This window comes from Heteronotia binoei, chromosome 19 (genome assembly GCF_032191835.1).
Source record: "Heteronotia binoei isolate CCM8104 ecotype False Entrance Well chromosome 19, APGP_CSIRO_Hbin_v1, whole genome shotgun sequence".
Taxonomy (NCBI): domain Eukaryota; kingdom Metazoa; phylum Chordata; class Lepidosauria; order Squamata; family Gekkonidae; genus Heteronotia; species Heteronotia binoei.
The window spans coordinates 34539171-34559264 of record NC_083241.1 but is presented as its reverse complement, the minus strand read 5'-3'; the positions used below and the strand labels follow the sequence as shown (position 1 = coordinate 34559264).

The 20094-nt window shown below is 47.8% G+C and overlaps 1 protein-coding gene across 2 annotated transcripts in view; it reads right to left on the bottom strand.

The window, feature by feature from the left end:
- EDC3 (enhancer of mRNA decapping 3) overlaps positions 1–17842 on the bottom strand; it is a 42445-nt gene extending 24603 nt beyond the window's left edge. The window contains exons 1-3 of one of the 2 annotated variants that reach the window (XM_060260162.1): positions 17755–17842; positions 15149–15326; positions 8761–9080 (exon numbers count right to left, since the gene is read on the bottom strand). In XM_060260162.1, the coding sequence (XP_060116145.1) occupies positions 8761–9080; positions 15149–15326; position 17755 (499 nt within the window). In that variant the 5' untranslated portion in view covers positions 17756–17842. Of the gene's footprint in view, positions 1–8760; positions 9081–15148; positions 15327–17729 lie in introns of both variants that reach the window. The other variant, XM_060260163.1, reaches the window with a different exon arrangement.
- Positions 17843–20094: the final 2252 nt, after the last annotated feature.

The window sequence follows — 20094 nt, the reverse complement described above, 5'->3', positions numbered from 1 at the left end:
CGTTCTTATTTTAAGAGCAAACGCAGATTATAGAGTAACTGAGGGACACCCCCCATCCTTATGTCAACAGGAGAAAACGATACTAAACAAAAGGCACATGTGCCGTGGTGCGTTCATCTGAAATGCAACTGGTGACATGTCGACACATGAAGCTGCCTTATACTGAATCAGACCACTGGTATATCAAAGTCAGTACCATCTATCCGGATTGGCAGTGGTTCTTCAGGGTCTCAGGCTGAGGTCTTTCACATCACCCGCTGCCTGGTATTTTTAAGAACATAAGAGAAGAAGCCATGTTGGATCAGGCCAATGGCCCCTCCAGTCCAACACTCTGTGTCACATAAGAACATAAGAGAAGCCATGTTGGATCAGGCCAATGGCCCCTCCAGTCCAACACTCTGTGTCACAGAAGAACATAAGAGAAGCCATGTTGGATCAGGCCAATGGCCCCTCCAGTCCAACACTCTGTGTCACATAAGAACATAAGAGAAGCCATGTTGGATCAGGCCAGTGGCCCCTCCAGTCCAACACTCTGTGTCACATAAGAACATAAGAGAAGCCACGTTGGATCAGGCCAATGAACCATCCAGTCCAACACTCTGTGTCACACCGTGGCCAAAAAAACCTCCAAGTGCCATCAGGAGATCCACCGGTGGGGCTGGGACACTAGAAGTCCTCCCATTGTGCCCCCCCCCCCCAGAAAACACCCAGAATACAGAGCATCACTGCCCCAGAGTGTTCCAACAATACGCTGTGGCTAATTAGCCACTGATGGACCTCTGCTCCATTTGCTTATCCAATATCCTCTTGAAGCTGGCTATGCCTGTAGCCGCTGCCACCTCCTGTGGCAGTGAATTCCGTGTGTTAATCACCCTTTGGGTGAAGAAGGACTTCCTTTTATCTGTTTAACCCGACTGCTCAGCAATTTCATTGAATGCCCACGAGTTCTCATATTGTGAGAAAGGGAGAAAAGTACTTCTTTCTCTACCTTCTCTAACCATGCATAACCTTGTAAACCTCTATCATGCCAGCCCTCAGTCGACGTTTCTCCACGCTAAAGAGCCCCAAGCGTTTTAACATTTCTTCATCGGGAAAGTGTTCCAACCCTTCAATCATTCTAGTTGCCCTTTTCTGCACTTTTTCCAATGCTATAATATCTTTTTTGAGGTGCGGTGACCAGAATTGTACACAGTACTCCCAACGCGGCCATACCATCGATTTATACAGAGGCATTATGATACTGGCTGATTTGTTTTCAATTCCCTTCCTAATAATTCCCAGCACGGCGCTGGCCTTTTTTATTGCAATCACACACTGTCTTGACATTTTCAGTGAGTTATGTCGGGGTTTGAACCTGGGACCTTCTGCATGCTCCGCCACTGAGACCCGGCCCCTTTCCCCAATTGACCAGACAGGTCATTTACAACCCCGTCGCCACTTCTTTCCCCAGCTCTCCCAGTTGTAGCTCTTCCGAGTCAAGGATCCTAACTAATATATCAGGGGCGGCCAAGGGTAGCTCTCCAGATGTTTTTTTTGCCTACAACTCCCATCAGCCCCAGCCAGCATGGCCAATGGCTGGGGCTGATGGGAGTTGTAGGCAAAAAAAAAACATCTGGAGAGCTACCCTTGGCCACCCCTGAAATATATAACCTGCCCTATTCTTCAGCTCTGGCTGAACTCTTTGGACACTTCCAGACTTTTCTACAAACATGCAGAGTAGAAGACCACAGGTCTACCTAAATATATATATGGGGGATGTAATAAAAGCATCTACTTAGCATCCACTGTAAAGGGCAGCTGCGGCCAAACATGCTTGGCACCTAATTGCTGACAGAACAGAAAAAACTGTCATAGGAGCAGGAGGAAAATAGCTTGAATGCTCCCTCCCCAAGCTCCCAACAGACAACCTGAGCCCACGCCAGCATCGGGCCCCTCCAAAGCGAACACACTGTGGAGGTCGGCTGTTTTAATCCACCCCGACGGCTTGCCAGCTTCCAAATCCTGCTGATTCGGCTGCTGGCTCAGCTATAAAGGCGGCGGCAAACCAAAAGTGACATCGCTTGTCAAGATCAGACACCAAAACCCATCGGGGAGGGGGGGGGAGAGGGGGGTGTCCTCAAAAGCACCGCCAGGCCTCAGAAAGGGTTTGATACGAAAAACACATTAAGAGGGGCCAGAGGCGCTTTCTAAAATGAAGCGTCAAAACTTAATACAAGGGGGAGGGGGGGAGGAAGAGAGAAAGCTTCTCAGGTTTAAGAACAGAGACAAGATGTTTTATTCTCAAGATCAGAACCTTCTCGACCATAAATTGGCGACGGCTATGGAGCCAAACAAGATACCGAGGAAACTAGGGCAGGATCCACCCAGGGTTCATAGAATGTAAACACAGATTTCCTGTGGAAATAGAGCAAGATGAACAGCTGTGTTAGTTTCTCCGGAGCACAAAAGGGCAGGACCCCAGAAACCCCTTTAAAAAAAAAATGTAAAGGTAGCCCCCTGCGCAAGCACCAGTCATTTCCGACTCTGGGGTGATGTAGCATCAGGACATTTTCACAGCAGCCTTTTTTTTACGGGGTGGCACAGAGCGTTAAAGCTGCAATACTGTCGTCCTAACCTCTGCTCACGACCTGAGTACGATCCCCAGCAGAAGCTGGGTTTTCAGGTAGCCGGCTCGAGGTTGACTCAGCCTTCCATCCTTCCGAGGTCGGTAAAAGGAGCCCCCAGCATGCTGGGGGGAAAGCGCAGATGACCGGGGAAGGCAATGGCAAACCACCCCGTAAAAAGTCTGCCGTGAAAACGTTGTGAAAGCAACGTCACCCCGGAGTCGGAAACGACTGGTGCTTGCACAGGGGACCTTTCTTTTTCCTCGCCATTGAGGGTCTGTCAATCGGCTGTCTCTAAAGCAAGGGTTCTTTAACCCTTCCTGTGCCATGGACCCCTTTGGCCATCTGGTGAAGCCTACTGGCTCCACAGCCACATGTGATCTAGTGGTGGATCTAATTAACTACCGTAATTTCAAAGTAGAGACAAGTGATATTTCTAAACCTTTTCAACATCCATAACGTGATTTGAAAATAGCTGTGATTTCCAGTGGCGACAAAGACGCAGATACTGCTAATGCTACTGGTATGTTTAGCCTGGGAGAGGAGGCAGCGAAGAGGCAATATATCATCATCTTCAAGTACATGAAGGGCTGTCGTACAGAGGATGGTGCAAGATTGTTCTCTGTGGCCCCAGGTCAGACCACAACCAATGGTTTGAAATTAAATCAGAAGAGTTTCCGGCTCAACATCAGGAAGAACTTCCTGACTGTTAGAGTGGTTCCTCAGTGGAACAGGCTTCCTCGGGAGGTGGTGGGCTCTCCTTCCTTGGAGGTTTTTAAACAGAGGCTAGATGGCCATCTGACAGCGAGGAAGATCCTGTGAACTTAAGGAGAGGTATTTGTGAAGTTCCTGCATTGCGCAGGGGGTTGGACTAAATGACCCTGGAGGTCCCTGCCAACACTATGATTCTTGCCTCTGATCGTCATTGAAATATATGCTAAATTTCAGTTAGAGGTTAGTGAAAAAAAATATGTAATCCCACCCCCCAATTTGAGTTCACAGACCCCAAATTCATGGATCCCCTGTAATCCATGCACCCCAGGTTAAGAATTCATGCTTTAAAGCTAGTAAAGTGTAGAGCAGGGGTGTCGAACTCAATTGTTATGAGGGCCAGATCTGATCTAAATGAAACCTTGTCAGACCAGGCTGTGTGTGTCATAAAATGTAATGCCAGGTAGCAGAGATATAAGCTTTATAAAAGACACAAACAAACACAATTAAAGGTTTTTAAAAAACTTAAAATAAAATATGCTGAAAAGATTAGCACTTGTTGGTCTTAAATTTCCCATGCGATCCAGAGAACTGAGCAAAGGAAGCTCTGGCTCTTTCCTTCCTTCCCCAGGGGACCAGGAGGGGGAGGAGTCTCAGCCAATAGAAAGGAGAGAGGCTTGGCTCAGTGGCTCTGCTGTGGGACTGAGAAAGCCTGGCAAAGCCAGCTCTCCTTCACCCCCTTCCTCCCCAAGAGAGGAGCCCTAACCAATGGAGAAAATAGAGGATTTTTTTTTCTGTAGCTGCAGTGCAATTGAGCAAGCCTGGCAAAGCATGCAGAAGGAAGCAAGAGAGAAGGAGAAGGAAGCAGATGACAGCCAGTCGCTCGGGGGCCTGATAGGAGCCCTCCAAGAGCCTGATTTGGCCACTGGGTTGCATGTTTGACACCCCTGTGTAGAGGGTGAAAAGTGCCAAGACGAGGATTTGAGAGACGCAGGTTCAAATCCCCACTCTGCTACGGAATTCTGCAGGGATCGCATTGGGCCACTCGTACACCCTCAACCTACCCTACCCTGCAGGGTCGTCGTGAGGACGAAACGGAGGAGAGGCAAACGTTTCAAGCCAGCTTCGGTTCCCCGTGGGGGGGAAAATAACGCAGGGTATAAATAAAGAAAATAAAGAATATGCTTCATCCCAAAGTCAGAGGTCTCTGAGCGGCTGCTCTCCCTCCCTCCCTCTCTGGGCAGCCTGCCAGGGGATCCTCCCTTGGAAGAAGGTAAACAAGGGCTTCCAGGCTTATTCAGCCGCCGGCGCGTGAAACCACCCTGGCGGGCCTTCCTGAAAAAAACCTCCTTTCAAAGCCCGCGCTGCCAGCCCTTGCGTGGAAGTGCCCAGCGCCAGCCCTGCACGCAAGCCATTGTTGTGCGGCCTCGGCCGCCGCTGTTTGTTTATGGATTCCTTTCGCCCCAGCGTGAAAGAAAGAAAGAAAAGATAAGTGGTTATCTCTGCCCCTGCCTTCGCACGCACACCGCAGGGGCACCGGAAGGTCAGCTCCGGCTCGCTCAATGCAGGGCGATGCTCTGAAGAACACGCAAGGACATTTCGTCCCCGCCTTCTCCTTGGGCTCCTCGACATTCCAAAAGTTAACTGTCATCTCAGGATCACTTTGGGTTGACAACCTCCAGGGGGTGGCTGGAGACCTCACGCTGATCTCCAGGCGACAGCGATCGGTTCACTTGGGGGAAATGGCTGCTTTGAAAAGGTGGGTTGTATAGCATGAAGAAAGTTGGGAGTCCGGTAGCACACTGCATCAGACAATAAAACAGGCAGTAAATGCAGAGTCTGTTTGGTATGGCCAGTCTGTTGTGGTTAAGTGCGCAGACTCTTATCTGGAAGAACCGGTTTTGATTCCCCCACTCCTCCACTTGCAGCTGCCAGAATGGCCTTGGGTCAGCTATAGCTCTCTCAGAGCTGTCCTTGAAAGGGCAGCTGCTGCAAGAGCTCTCTCAGCCCCGCCCACCTCACAGGACGTGGTGGGGAGGTAAAGTAGATTGTGACCGCTCTGAGATTCAGAGTACAGGGCAGGATATAAATTCAATATCATCATCATCATCATCATCTTCTGTTAACTGCTATATGGATCCTCAAGGCTGAGAACATTTTCTCAGAACTGAAACTTTCCACTCGCACCATCACTCTTCAATTTTGACATGTCTGTTGACTTTGGTGTTGTCCAACACAATGAACGGTATCTAAACCGAACTGGTTGTTCCTTCAGTTAATTATACTATTTTGACATGGATTCTGAATTGGTACTATTTTGCATTCTTAACCGCTGCCCACCAGCTATATGTAACTCCGCTCGCAGTACCCCATTTCATTGCTGTGTGCATGCATACGAAGCCTTCCACTCTGAATAAAAACTTTGTCGGTCTTAAAAGGTGCTAACTGGACCCCAACTCTGTTCTATTGCTTCAGGCCAACACAGAGAGCCAGTTTGGTGCGGTGGTGAAGTACGCAGACTCTTATCTGGGAGAGCCGGGTTGGATTCCCCACTCCTCCACTTACAGCCATAGCTCTGGCAGAGGTTGTCCCTGAAAGGGCAGCTGCTAGGAGAGTCCTCTCAGCCCCACCCACCTCACAGAGCGTCTGTTGTGGGGGAAGGAGATAAAAGAGATTATAAGCCGCTCTGATTCAGAGAGAAGGGAGGCGTATAAATCTGCGGTCGTCGTCGTCTTCTGCCCGCTTGGATCCATCTACGGCACGAAGTTCCTCTCCTCCCCAAACCCTGCCCTTCTCAAGCTCCATTCCCCCAATCCTTCAAGTATTTCCCTACCCAGAGCTGGCAACCCTAAGGTCATTTCAACGATATCCTCCATACATGCAAAAAAAAGGGGGGGGGGAGGGCTCGTGCAAGGGCTGGGACCATCTGAATCAACCCCAAGTCCTCAGACTAGATTAGCAAAAGGATGGCATATTCCTCACCAAGAAGTATCCCCTCTCTGTTGCTGACCTGGGCTAGTCAGACTCTCTCCAAAAACACACAGTCAGTTTGAAGAGCAGAAATTGTGCATTTTAGTTTCCCCTTCCTGTTCAGTCTGCTTAAGTGTTCCCAACCCTGCCTTGGCAGGATGTGATGTCACTTGCAGATTACACTCTAGGCCCCCTTCTCCTAGTCTCTATGCTCTTCGCTACATATCTGGCAGCGTTCCCTCTAAGCTGAGATAGCGTGAGCTTTTTTTAGGCTTTGGCTTGCCCGTTTTTGTCTTCACTCGGAATAAAATGACCCCAAAGCAAACTAATTTATGCAGTAGCTTACAACTTTCGTGCCAGTAGCTCAAATAGTAAAAATTTTGCTCACAAGACTCCGCAGCTTAGAACAGGGATGGCCAAACTGTCACATGTGGCTCTTTCACACATATTGTGCGGCTCTCAAAGCTCCCACTGCCCCATCAGCCAGCTTGGAGAAGGTATCTGCCTCTTCAAATCACTCCTCCAAGCCAAGCCAACCAGTGGCTTGGAGAATGCATTTAAAGCTGCTTTCTGCCCACATCTCCTCCCACCTATCTATTTGCCTGCCTGCCTGTTTTCCTTCCTGTCTTGTGGCTTTCCAACATCTGACGTTCGCGTCTTGCGGCTCTCAAACATCTGATGTTTATTCCGTGTGGCTCTTGCATTAAGCAAGTTTGGCCACCCCTGGCTTAGAAGGAGTATTGCTATCTGGTATTTCTCACCTGAGCCACTGCAGACTTGACTATTCCTGGGTAAGAATGTTTGGGAATGGATTCTTGCCAGTAAAGTTAAGCGCCAACGGGCCTTTATGGACCAGCTGATGACGTGGCAAAAGCCGCCCTCAAACCTGCCTGGGTGACCTCTGGACATCTGCAAAACCAACAGGACCAGCTTCATATGCCAGATCCCCCTTTACCCAGAAGGAACACATGAAGCTGCCTTAGATCAAGTCAGACCATGAGCGCATCAGCAACCGTCTGATTGGCAGAGAGTCTCAGCGAAGAGATCTTTCACCACCTACTGTCTGATGGTTTCAGCTGGAGATGTTGGGGGTTGAACTTAAGGCCTTCCGCATGCAAAGGAGACATTCTACCACTCAGTGGAGGTCTTTTGCATGCCCAGCTGCCTGGTCCTTTTAACTAGAGAAGCCAGGGACTGAACCTGGAACTTTCTGCATGACAACCAGATGCTTTATACCACTGAGCCAGGGTCTCAAGTCAAGGTCTTTTTGATTTAATTTATATGTATTATATTTATGGAAGAACCCCATGGCGCAGAATAGTAAAGCTGCAGTACTGAAGTCAGAGCCCTCTGCTCACGACCTGAGTTTGATTCCAGCGGAAGCTGGATTCAGGTAACTGGCTCGAGGTTGACTCAGCCTTCCATCCTTCTGAGGTCAGTAAAATGAAAGCGTAGATGACTGGGGAAGGCAATGGCAAACCACCCCGTAAAAAGTCTGCCGTGAAAACATTGTGAAAGCAACGTCACCCCAGAGTCAAAAATGACTGGTGCTTGCACAGGGAACCTCCTTTACCTTTATTATATTTATGACATTGCTTAATTTTGATATGCCTCATTTATTGTTATTGTAACATTTTAATGTTGTAAGCCCCCCTGAGCCCACTTGCGGGATACGGTGAGGTATGAATCGCAAATTAAATTAAATTAAATTTACAATCCCCTACTGCCAGGTCCTTTTAACTGGAGATGCTGGGGATTGAACCGGAGACCTTCTGCATGCCAAGCAGATGCTCCACCACTGACCCAGGGTCTCAGGTCAAAGACTTCCCCATCTCTACTACCTGGCCCTTTTAACTGGAGAGGGTGGGAACAGAACTGAAGACTTTCAGCAGGTAATGATGATACTGGATTTATATCCTGCCCTCCACTCCAAAACTCAGAGTGGCTCACAATCTCCTTTATCTCCCTCCCCCACAACAGACACCCTGTGAGGTGGGTGGGACTGAGAGGGCTCTTACAGCAGCTGCCCTTTCAAGGACAACTCCTGTGAGAGCTATGGCTGACCCATGGCCATTCCAGCAGCTGGAAGTGGAAGAGTGGGGAAATCAAACCTGGCTCTCCCAGATAAGAGTCTGCGTACTTAACCACCACACCAAACTGGTTCTCTGTGTTGGTCTGAAGCAGCAGAACAGAGTTGGGAGTCCAGTTAGCACCTTTTAAGACCGACAAAGTTTTATTCAGAGTGTAAGCCTTCGTAAGAGTCCGCACACTGAACCACTACACCACAATGGCTCTGGGTCGTGCCCAAAGCCCAGCTACAGACTTCCAAGAGAGAGAAACAGGCAGCAGCGTGGACGTAAAAATGTTAAATTCTTTCCGGCGACTTTGTAACAACACGCTTATGAGAACTCTGCCTGTTAGCCAGCACAGCCCAGTCTAAAGAGGAAGGACAGCCCCGTGTGGCTACTGTACTCACAGGAGTTGTGCCTCCGGCGGAAGACTTTCGACTGACTCAAGGACTCCATGTGCCGGTCCATGTAGCTCTTGGAACACTGATGCTGCAGGGGGGATACGGCCACGTCTTGGCTTCTCGCGTCTGTCCTCCTGGGGATGTTCTGGGGGGCGCTGCTGTTAGAGCCGGGTTTCTTCAGCAGTTTCCCAGTGCCGTTCTGGCTGGCGTTTCCATGGAATCCAATCCCGGACATGCCAAGGTCATTCTGCTGAAAGTCTCCACATGGCCCGTTATCACCCGGGCCTGGGATCTCCAGGATCTTCAGCTCAGTGATGTCACCTGCCCTGAACGAAGGAAAAGGGCCAAACAAGGTGTGAACTGCAGGGCAAGTTACCTGTGTTTATAGGAACGCAAGGCCATTGAGTGAACAATTACACCTGGGAGGGAAAAAACTGGTAAGGACTTGTGTTGGGGATCATTCTGTTGACAGTGCAGGTCCCTAGAGGGAAGCTCAGCGGGAGGAAAACAAAAAGAGAAACACCAGGCTTCAGGAATCAATGCGCATTCACAGCTGGGAACCGAGAACCAGTTTTTCAAGTTTCACAAGACGAGCAGACTCCACGGAGCAGCCAGTTCAACCTATATATTTTCCTTACCCATAATGAAAATGCTGTGCAGATAGGGAAACCAGGGATCAGTTCTTTTAAAAAGTTAAAAGGAGTCCCCTGTGAAAGCACCAGTCGCTACCGACCCATGGCATGACATCGCATCACAGCGTTTTCAGGGCAGACATTTTACGGGGCGGTTTGCCATCGCCTTCCCCAGTCATCTACGCTTTACCCCCAGCAAGCTGGGGACTCATTTGACCGACCTGGGAAGGATGGAAGGCTGAGTCAACCTCGAACCGGCTCCCTGAACCCAGCTTCTGCCGGGTTCGAACTCAGGTCGCGAGCAGAGACTGTTCTGCGGTACTGCAGCTGACCACTCTGCGCCACGGGGCTCTTTAGGGTGGAGCTCTTTAGTTCTCTAGGGTGGACTCATTTTGGTGTATTGTTATCAAAATGTGCTCTGCTCTGGATAGCCTAATCTCATCAGATTTCAGAAGGCTAGGGTCAGCCCAGGCTAGTGTTTGGATGGCAGAGCTTTCAGGAACACCAGGGTCAAGACACGAAGGAAGCCAATGGCAAGCCACCTCTGAATGTCTCTTGCCTTGAAGAAGAAGAAGAAGAGACAACTGTGCGACTGAACAACAACTTCTCTCTAAATCAGAGACTCACAGCGGCTTACGGTCTCCTATATCTTCTCCCCCCACAACAGACAGCCTGCGAGGGGTGGGGCTGAGAGGGCTCTCATAGCAGCTGCCCTTTCAAGGACAACTCCTGTGATAGCTATGGCTGACCCAAGGCCATTCCAGCAGCTGCAAGTGGAGGAGTGGGGAACCAAACTCGGTTCTCCCAGGTAAGAAGACTGCAGATTTATACCCCGCCATTCTCTCTGAATCAGAGCAGCTTACAATCTCCTATATCTTCTCTCCCCACAACTGACATCCTGTGAGGTGGGTGGGGCTGGAGAGAGCTCTCCCAGAAGCTGCCCTTTCAAGGACAACCTCTGCCAGAGCTATGGCTGACCCAGAGCCATTCCAGCAGCTGCAAGTGGAGGAGTGGGGAATCAACCCCGGTTCTACCAGATAAGAGTCCGCACACTTAACCACGACACCAAACTGGCTCTCAAACCCTATGTTGACAAAGATAAACATTCCTCCCTCTCCCAAAATACTAGAACTCAAAGGCTTCCAATGAAGCTGATGAGCAGGAGGTCCAGGACAGCCAAAAGGAGATACTACTTTACACAAAGAGTGACTAAAATGTAAAATTCACTGCCAGACAATGTAGGGACAGCCACAGGAATAAACAAATGTAGCAATAGCCACAGGAATAAAAAGTTTTAAAGGGGGACTAAACAGATTCAAGGTCTATCAATGCCTACTAGCTTTGGTGACTGAGGTGAACCTCCACACTTAGAGACACTAAGCTTCTGAACCCCAGCGCCATCAGAGGAAGGTATCAGATTCTATGACCTGTTGGCTCTCCAGAGGAACTGTTTGGCCACGGTGTGAGACAGGATGCTGGACTAGAAGGACCACTGGTCTGATCCAGCAGGGCTCTTCTTATAATCTTATGAAGGCCTCAGTCTCTCTGCCCTGCTGTTGGCCCTCCAGAGGAACTGGGTGGGTCACTGTGTGAGACAGGATGCTGGACTAGATGGACTATCTGGTCTAATCCAGCAGGGCTCTTCTGATGTTCTTAGGGAGGCCTCAGCCTCTCTGCCCTGTTGTTGGCTCTCCAGAGGAACTGGGTGGGGTCACTGTGTGAGACAGGATGCTGGACTAGAAGGACCACTGGTCTGATCCAGCAGGGCTCATCTGATGTTAAGCTGTGACCTGACAGCAATAACAACAAATTATCAAAACATACCCTGCCTTAGTAAAATTTCTCAAATATTTAAAGGGGGAGGTGGGGAGAGAAAGCAGGGATAGAGGTGTTCTTCAGATCGGGAATGAAGTTTTTTCGGTATGTAAGTGACTCCCTTCTCTAAGATTACTGCCATACAGTGGCTAAGAAAATAAGCTTCTGCCCAGGAGGTCACCAGTTCAAATCTCTCATCTGTCATAAGCTCATTAGGAGATGTTAGGAAAACCACTTTCTCCGCCCCCTCCTAAAGCATGCCAATAATACTGCCCTATGTTACAGCGCTTTAATGAGACTATTTCATCTTATAGTGCTATTGTCAGAATGACTGAGATGTGTGAGAAAAGCTGTTGACCACCGACGATGAATATTAAACTACTGTGTTAAAAAAGTAAGACACGGAAAAATGAAAATTTATTCCCAGAGTTGACAAGCTAGAGCTCTATAAAAATCCAGCAGCAGTTCCAAGCTCTGACTGCGTCCACAGTTATTCATCAGCCTCGATGGTGCGGTCTCATTTGGAATACTGTGTGCAATTCTGGTCACCGCACCTCAAAAAGGATATTATAACATTGGAAAAAGTCCAGAAAAGGGCAACTGGAATGATTAAAGTTTTGGAACACTTTCCCTATGAAGAAAGGTTAAAACGCTTGGGGCTCTTTAGCTTGGAGAAACGTCGACTGCGGGGTGACATGATAGAGATTTACAAGATTATACATGGGATGGAGAGGGTAGAGAGAGAAGTACTTTTCTCCCTTTCTCACAATACAAGAACTTGTGGGCATTCAAAGAAATTGCTAAGCAGTCGGGTTAAAATGGATAAAAGGAAGTCCTTCTTCAACCCAAAGGGTGATTAACATGTGGAATTCACTGCAACAAGAGGTGGTAGCAGCTACAAGCATAGCCAGCTTCAAGAGGGGATTGGATAAAAATATGGAACAGAGGTCCATCAGTGGGTATTAGCCACTGTGTGTGTGTGTGTACAGGCTATATATAGGCCACTGTGTGACACAGAGTGTTGGACTGGATGGGCCATTGGCCTGATCCAACATGGCTTCTCTTATGTTCTTATGTGACACAGAGTGTTGGACTGGAGGAGCCATTGGCCTGATCCCACACGGCTTCTTTTATGTTCTTATGTGACACAGAGTGTTGGACGGGAGGGGCCACTGGCCTGATCCAACATGGCTTCTCTTATGTTCTTATGTGATACAGAGTGTTGCACTGGATGGGCCATTGGCCTGATCCAACATGGCTTCTCTTATGTTCCTATGTGACACAGCGTGTTGGACTGGATAGGCCATGGGCCTGATCCAACATGGCTTCTCTTATGTTCTTATGTAACACAGAGTGTTGGACTGGATGGGCCATTGGCCTGATCCAACATGGCTTCTCTTATGTTCTTATGTGACACAGAGTGTTGGACTGGAGGGGCCATTGGCCTGACCCAGCATGGTTTCTCTTATGTTCTTATGTGATACAGAGTGTTGGACTGGATAGGCCATGGACCTGATCCAACATGGCTTCTCTTATGTTCTTATGTGACTCAAGAGTGTTGGACTGGAGGGACTATTGGCCTGATCTAACATGCTTCAGTTATGTCCTTATGTGACACAGAGTGTTGGACTGGATGAGCCACTGGCCTGATCCAACAGGGCTTCTCTTATGTTCTTATGCTGTTGAGCAGTTTTGCCACCTGTGTCTGTAAGATTATTGTGCTGTTCCTGGTTTTGTAACGCTTGTTTTTGTGATATTATTTTAACTGTTTGATTTCACCATTGTAAGCTGCCCTGAACTCACTTGCGGGATAGAGCGGGGCATAAATCCAGTTTTCAATGTGTTGACCGGGCATATCTCAGCCAACGAAACTGCTAACGGAGAGTCAACGGAGGAGCTGAGAGGATTACGGCTTCTCAATCGGTACAAGGGTTCGGCTTTGGGACACGGATCCTGATGCGTTTCAGAACACCCGATCTGAAGAAGGGTGATACAGCCGGACTTGCCTGGGGATGATTCAGTTCTCGGTGCATTCCTAATTTCCCCTCACAAGGTAAGAATCCCCCACGCTCAAAAAAACTAGCTTTCATTCACCTTCTTTAAACAAACAAAAAAACCCCTAATCCCCTTCAGGCAACGAGGCAGGCGTGATGTGATTTCATCGCTGCCTACGCGGCTCTTCCTCATACCTGCACAGTATGAATCTGAACCCTGCAGAAACAGAAATGCTACAAACAGCTTGATTTCACATCATAGGATTTGGCTTCCTGGAGCTGAGTTTCCACTAAGAAACCACATGTGCGACCCCTGGACCAGGGGGGCCCCCGAGGTGGTGCCCGCCAGCACCTTTCCTTGCACCCGCCAAGTGTTTTTTAGGAAGTGGGCGGGGCCAGGTGGAGCTTGTGCCCAGGTGGGCTTAGGATTGGCCACTGGCGATCTGGTTGCACGAGCAGATTTTTAAAAACTGGCTTCAGCAGCGGCTGCCACTTCAGCACACAAGGATCTTCACCGTATGACTGAACGCCAGCTTTGTGTATACGTGGGAATTCTTTTAAACAATATGTTGATTGGCATCCTGTTAAAGAGAGCTTCCACATGACACACTTGAATAGTTACTATCAGAATTATGCACGACCTCACTCCGTGACTCTGAGTGATTTGGCCCCACCTCCTGTGTCATCTGTTCCATGGTTGTAACCACCATAATCATGTTCAAAGACTGGCATGCCCAAAGGTGCCCAAAATGGTCAGGGGATCTTTGCCCCGGACAATGACACAGGCTTTTGTGAACCTCTCTAACTTCAAAGACATGCTCCTTTCCAGGGCTTTTTTTTGTAGCAGGAACTCCTTTGCATATTAGGCCACACCCCCTGGTGTAGCCAATCCTCTTGGAGCTTACAGTAAGCTCTTGGAAGATTGGCTACATCAGGGGTGTGTGGCCTAATATGCAAAGGAGTTCCTGCTACAAAAAAAAGCCCTGCTCCTTTCTAACGCTGGTCTCTCAACAGGAAATCAAGCCCTTTGAGAAAAAACTCAGAGTTATTTCATCCTTGTTTCCGACCAGAGCTGTTAACGCGTTGTCTTTTTCTATCTGTTAAATCATATGCAAACAATACAGCAAAAAGGTAAATTCATAAAATGCAGTTGTCCCTAGACGGTACGCACTTGTTGATTGACTCTCTTCTACTTTTCAGCAAGGCAAGAAAATAGTTGTCGACTTCTTATCAGGAAGCTGGTTTTCCCTCCCCCCCGCTTCCACGCTGCTGCCACAAACAGCAATCTAACAGACAGCTCCCATAATCCTGTTCCAACCGTGAAGCCCTGGACTACCCACGCAACTGGAAGACGACTCCTTTCCTCTTTCTTACAGACCGGCAGAAACCAAGAGACATTGCTTCCCTTGTTAGTGAACGGCACAAAAGGACAGACAGATAAACAGGGAAGGCCTTTTAAAATAAATAACTAGAGGAGATGGAAATAAGGGTTATTTCTTCCCAGCCAACCCCACACACATGCACACAGTTCGCAGGTTATTGTTAAAGACGGGGGGATATTCAGTTTGTTATTTCTCTCAAGCACTTCCAACTTTCATGGGTCAAATTCCAATAGCAGAATTGTAAAGACCACGAAGTATGTGACCGCCAAAATGGGGAGGTTTTTTGTTTACTTTTCAAGGTTTTCCAAGCTGTGGACCAAGCTCATTCAAAAGATAGCTCAAGTCTTTCTTTATTCCAATTTGGAAGGTGCACATTTTGGACTAAAATGCTCCAGAAGGAAAAAATAAGAAGGAAAATGATGTATTTGCCTATACTTGGCACCTGTCCACTTCCTGGAAATGGAAAACTGTGAATTGCATGAATTTACTGATAGTAACTTGTATGTCTCTGTATATTTTCTGAGATGGTTCATACTGTTTTAGTCGTTTGTCATAGCTGGCAGAAGCTTACCTGAAGGTGACCTCTGGCACCAAACACTTGACCCCATTGTGAAAAGGCCGTGTCAATGAGATTGTCTGCCTGACTTGGTCCACAGCCGATACTCTTCCCTGGTAGACTCCCAGGCTGTCCCCGCAGTTGATAGAGACGATGCTTCCAAGCCAATTGGTAGCCATGTTTTCCCTGATCACTGCAACACAAAGAGGTGATGAAAAGTAATAATCTCACATTACGCCACAAGCTTGGCTTTAGACCTCTATATTTCTGCCACCCAGTTCTCCCACACGAACAGCCCTGAAGCGTCTGAATGATTCCAGTAGCAAAAGCTGACAAAACGCCATTTCTTCGAGGGCATGCTTAAACAATGAGTTTTCACGTTTTCCTGCCACCTCCGCGCCTGCAGCGCATTACCATGATTAAGAACGTGAAAAAAGCCAATCAGAATCAGAAGTAGGACGTCGTTTTTTGTTTTTTTTAAGTTTGCAGGATTAAAACGTTCCAGGTTCTCTCAGGTATGAAAAAAAGACGTAAGGCACAGCGGTGGTGAAGAAGAAAGAAGGGAAGAGGAGGAGGAGACTGGATTTATAAGTCCAGTTGCATTTTAAAAACCCACAAGACTTCCATGAAAGTTTCAATGGGTAGCCTTGTTGTGATATAGTAAAATAGTTCTTCGAGTCCAGTAGCACCTCAGAGATCAACAAGAGCTTCAGAGTATGCACTTTCAAGAGGCAAAGCTATCTTTAGCCATTTGAGACACGAGTAACGTGGAAGCCAGGTTCCATTTTTCAGCTGTGTACCTGATGAAGAATTGTTTTGAAATGTCTTGTCTACCTGGGAAGGACATAGCAGCTGTAGAAATTTCTCTGGGACATCCTCTGCCTTCTCTTTGGACTTTTGGATGTCTTTTGGACACTGTTACATGAAGGAGTACAGAGGAATCGCCTGTTGGATTTATAATTACTACTGAAGAATGTGCTTTGAATTGTAATACCTATTTCATTATTACTTGTTTCTGAATTGCGACCACCAATTCTCTTATTATCTGTATTTACTCTGATTTGTGACCAGAGATTCTATTTACTAGGATTATGTTCCAATAGTTACGTCCACTGGTGATTTGTGAAATTTTGTGAATTTTTTGATGGTCTACCCTTGCTCTTTCTCATATGCTTGAAGTCCCTATTGTTTGACCTAAAAACCAATAGCAACTAGAGCTGCCAGCTCTGGGTTGCAAAATATTTGGGAATTTTTGAGGGTGGAGCCTGGGGAAAATGGCATTTGGAGAGCGACAGGACTTCAGCAGAGTATAATGCCATAGAGTCAAAGCAGTCATTTTCTCCAAAAGAACTGATTTAGGTCACCTAGAGACCAAATGCAACATCAGGAGATCTCCAGGCCTCACCTGGTGGTTGGTAACCCTAATACATCCCAGGCACAAGGCATTCCTTGAGTGTGATGTTGTACAGTTTTGAAGGGGAACAAGTGAGGGACTTTACCTTTCCCTACCACCCAGGTACACCTAAGAGAATGGCAGGTAACTCTCATTCTGCCCACAACAACCCTATGGGGTGGGTTAGGGTGAGAACAACTAGCATAAGGTCCCCCCCAGTGTGCTTCATGGCAGAGCAGGGATCTGAACCCAGCTCTTCTCAGTCATTTTACATAATTACATTTTACCTCATAATTCTTGAGCTCCTTTCTCCTAATTTTTTTTTTCCGTCATTTGCTTGTGTTCAAGAACTGCCCGGTTATTTCATCAACATCATCAATATCACAGCATAAGCTTCTGAAAAACTACAATACGCTACAACAAAACTTGCTAAGTCTTAAAAGATGCTACTGGACTCTTTACTATTTCGCAGCAACAGACGAACACGGCAAACTCCTCTGGATCAAGTAATAATTAGGAACTCCTACCAACAGCAGCAAAAGTTTTGTCCAAATCAAGCCAACACTGGCACAGTCTGGGAAAGGAAAGGTCCCCTGTGCAAGCACCAGTCGTTTCCGACTCTGGGGTGACGTTGCTTTCACGTTTTCACGGCAGACTTTTGACAGGGTGGTTTGCCATTGCCTTCCCCAGTCATCTCCACTTTCCCCCCAGCAAGCTGGGTACTCACTTTACCGACCTCGGAAGGATGGAAGGCTGAGTCAACCTCGAGCCGGCTACCTGAAAACCCAGCTTCCGTCGGGGATCGAACTCAGGTCATGAGCAGAGCTTAGGACTGCAGTACTGCAGCTTTCCCACTCTGCGCCACGGGGCTCTTAGGCACAGTCTGAGGCCAGGGCACAACAACATATATATATTTAAAATATTATTATTACTTCTAATCCTACTACAGTTCACAGAGAACCACCAGGACAAATACTATTATAGCACCAATACCAAAGCCACAAAAGCAACTTTTCACAATCTCCCGACTTGGAGGGGGAGGGGCGTATCGCAGAGTGGGGGAGGGGGCGGCTCCCCTCACGCCCCCCTCAGCCCGGCGGCCTCCAGAGAAGGGGGCGCGAAGCAGCAGCCGGGCCCCCCACCCCTACGGAGACACCCTCCCTCCCGTCTTCCTCGGGCCCCCCACCGCGCCCCCTTCCAGACCTGGGTCGGAGGGGCAGCCACTCACTCGCTTGGCTCTCCGCCTCCCTCAAGTCCTCTTCCCACCGGAAGTGGCCTCAAAGCGGGCGTCACTTCCGCTCCCGTCTTCCTCCTCCTGCTCTCGCTTCCTTTCAACATTCCTCAGGAAGAGGGAAGGGAGGGGGAGAGAGGGGGAAAAAAAGGAAGAGCTGCGCATGCGCACGGCGCGATCTGCCGACCGGTTCTTCCTCGAGCTTGCAGCTCCCTTTCCGACGCATGCGCAGACAGAATGTGAGGGGTTTGTGCCGAGTGTAGCGCTCGGGCGGGGCAAGGAAGGCGGATTTCTTTTAATGGTCGGTTTAAATACAATTAATTTAGGAGCGCAGGTTTAAAAAAAAGCAACAACCCCAAAATCCAATTGCACGACTTTGTTCACGTCACGCTCCCATAAAAGATAGGTCCAAGGGGACACAGCCGTGTTGGTCTGAAGCAGCGGAACCAAGTTTTGACAAAGTTTCATTCAAGGTTATGAGCTTTTGTGTGCATGCACACTTCCTCAGATACCGTGAAGTGGAATCTACCAGTCCATACAGGTTGCATGCTAATTTACGGTCGCCCTCTGCATATATGTATAGACTGGTAAATTCCACTTCATTGCATCTGAGGAAGTGTGCGTGCTCATACCTTGAATGAAACTTTGCTGGTCAGTCTTAACAGATGCCATTGGAAACAAACTTTGTTAACTTCCCATAAAGTTACCGTTCCCCAGACTCTGGAAAGGTAACCATTGGTGGTGACTAAATAATGCTACTAAATAAATACTACTAAATAATGCACTTTCAATCCGCTTTCCAACGATTTTGCCAGTTCACACAGTAAAATCCAGTTGGAAAGTGCATTTAAAGTGGATTGAAAGTGCATTCTTTAGTGCAAGGGTGATTAACATGTGGAATTCACTGCCGCAGGAGGTGGTGGTGGCCACAAGCATAGCCACCTTCAAGAGGGGTTTAGATAAAAATATGGAGCAGAGGTCCATCAGTGGCTATTAGCCACAGTGTGTATGTATATATATATAAAAAAAAATTGCCGCTGTGTGACACAGAGTGTTGGACTGGATGGGCCATTGGCCTGATCTAACATGGCTTCTCTTATGTTTTTATGAACTCATTTGTTATGAGAGCCAGATCTGACATAAATGAGACCTTGAGGGGCTGGGCCATGTTGGGTTGGGCCAAGCCATTGCGGGCTGGGCCGTGTGTGTACTTATTTAAGATTAGGTAGCAGAGATATAAATTTTATAGAGAACACAGACAAACACAATTAAATATATATATTTTTTAAAAAACTTAAAACATGCTTAAAACATTAGCACTCCTGGCGGGGGGGAGCCTCAGCCAATAGAAGGAAGAAAGGCTTGGCTCAGTAGCTTTGCTGTGCAATTGAGCAAGTCTTTCAAAGCAAGCTGAGATGCGAAGGAAGCAAGAGAGAGGGAGAAGGAAGCAGATGACAGCCAGCCTGATTCTGCCCCCAAATTGCATGTTTGACACCCCTGCTTTAGTGTGTGTGATCGCAGCCATTTGTTAACTTTTTGCCGTTAAATGAATAGCACAAATCCTGGGGGTATCCTTTTAAAATCAGCACTTTAAGTAATGATAATATTATCCTACATAAGGTTATGCTTATTACATACAAAGGAACAGATTCATGTAAATTAGGTTTCAAAAAAAATGTTGCTAGTCTTCTGGAATGACTCAAGGCTCCTGCTGAGTTTTGCAGTGACAGGTTTCACATATGCTTACCCTGCTGAAAACTAAAAAATTAGCCTTGGAGGGACCAAACCGTAACTTGTATGCAAATTAGGATTGCCAATTCGGGGTTGGGAAATTCTTGGAAGTTTGGAGGAGTGAAGCCTTGAGGTTGGGGAGGGGCTTCAGCAGGGTGTAATGCCATAGAAATCACCCTTCCAAAACAGCCATTTTCTCCGGGGCAACTTATCTGGATTGTGTGGAGATCAGTCGTTATAACAGGAGATCTCCAGGCATCATCTGGAGATTGGCAACCCCAAGACAACCCCTGGGGGGAGGGGGACTAGTCTTGCAATGAAGTAAATACAATAAACGTTCAACATCCTTCATTGTCTATAGCAATGATGTCTTTATTATCCTGTAATGAGAGGGTTGCTACTGGGATGGGAATATAGCAGGGGTGGCCAATGGTAGCTCTCCAGATGTTTTTGCCTACAACTCCCATCAGCCCCGGGCCAGCATGGCCAATGGCTGGGGCTGATGGGAGTTGTAGGCAAAAACATCTGGAGAGCTACCATTGGCCACTCCCGGAATATAGGGTTGCCAGACCCAAGTTGGGAAATACAAATACCTGGAGATTTTTT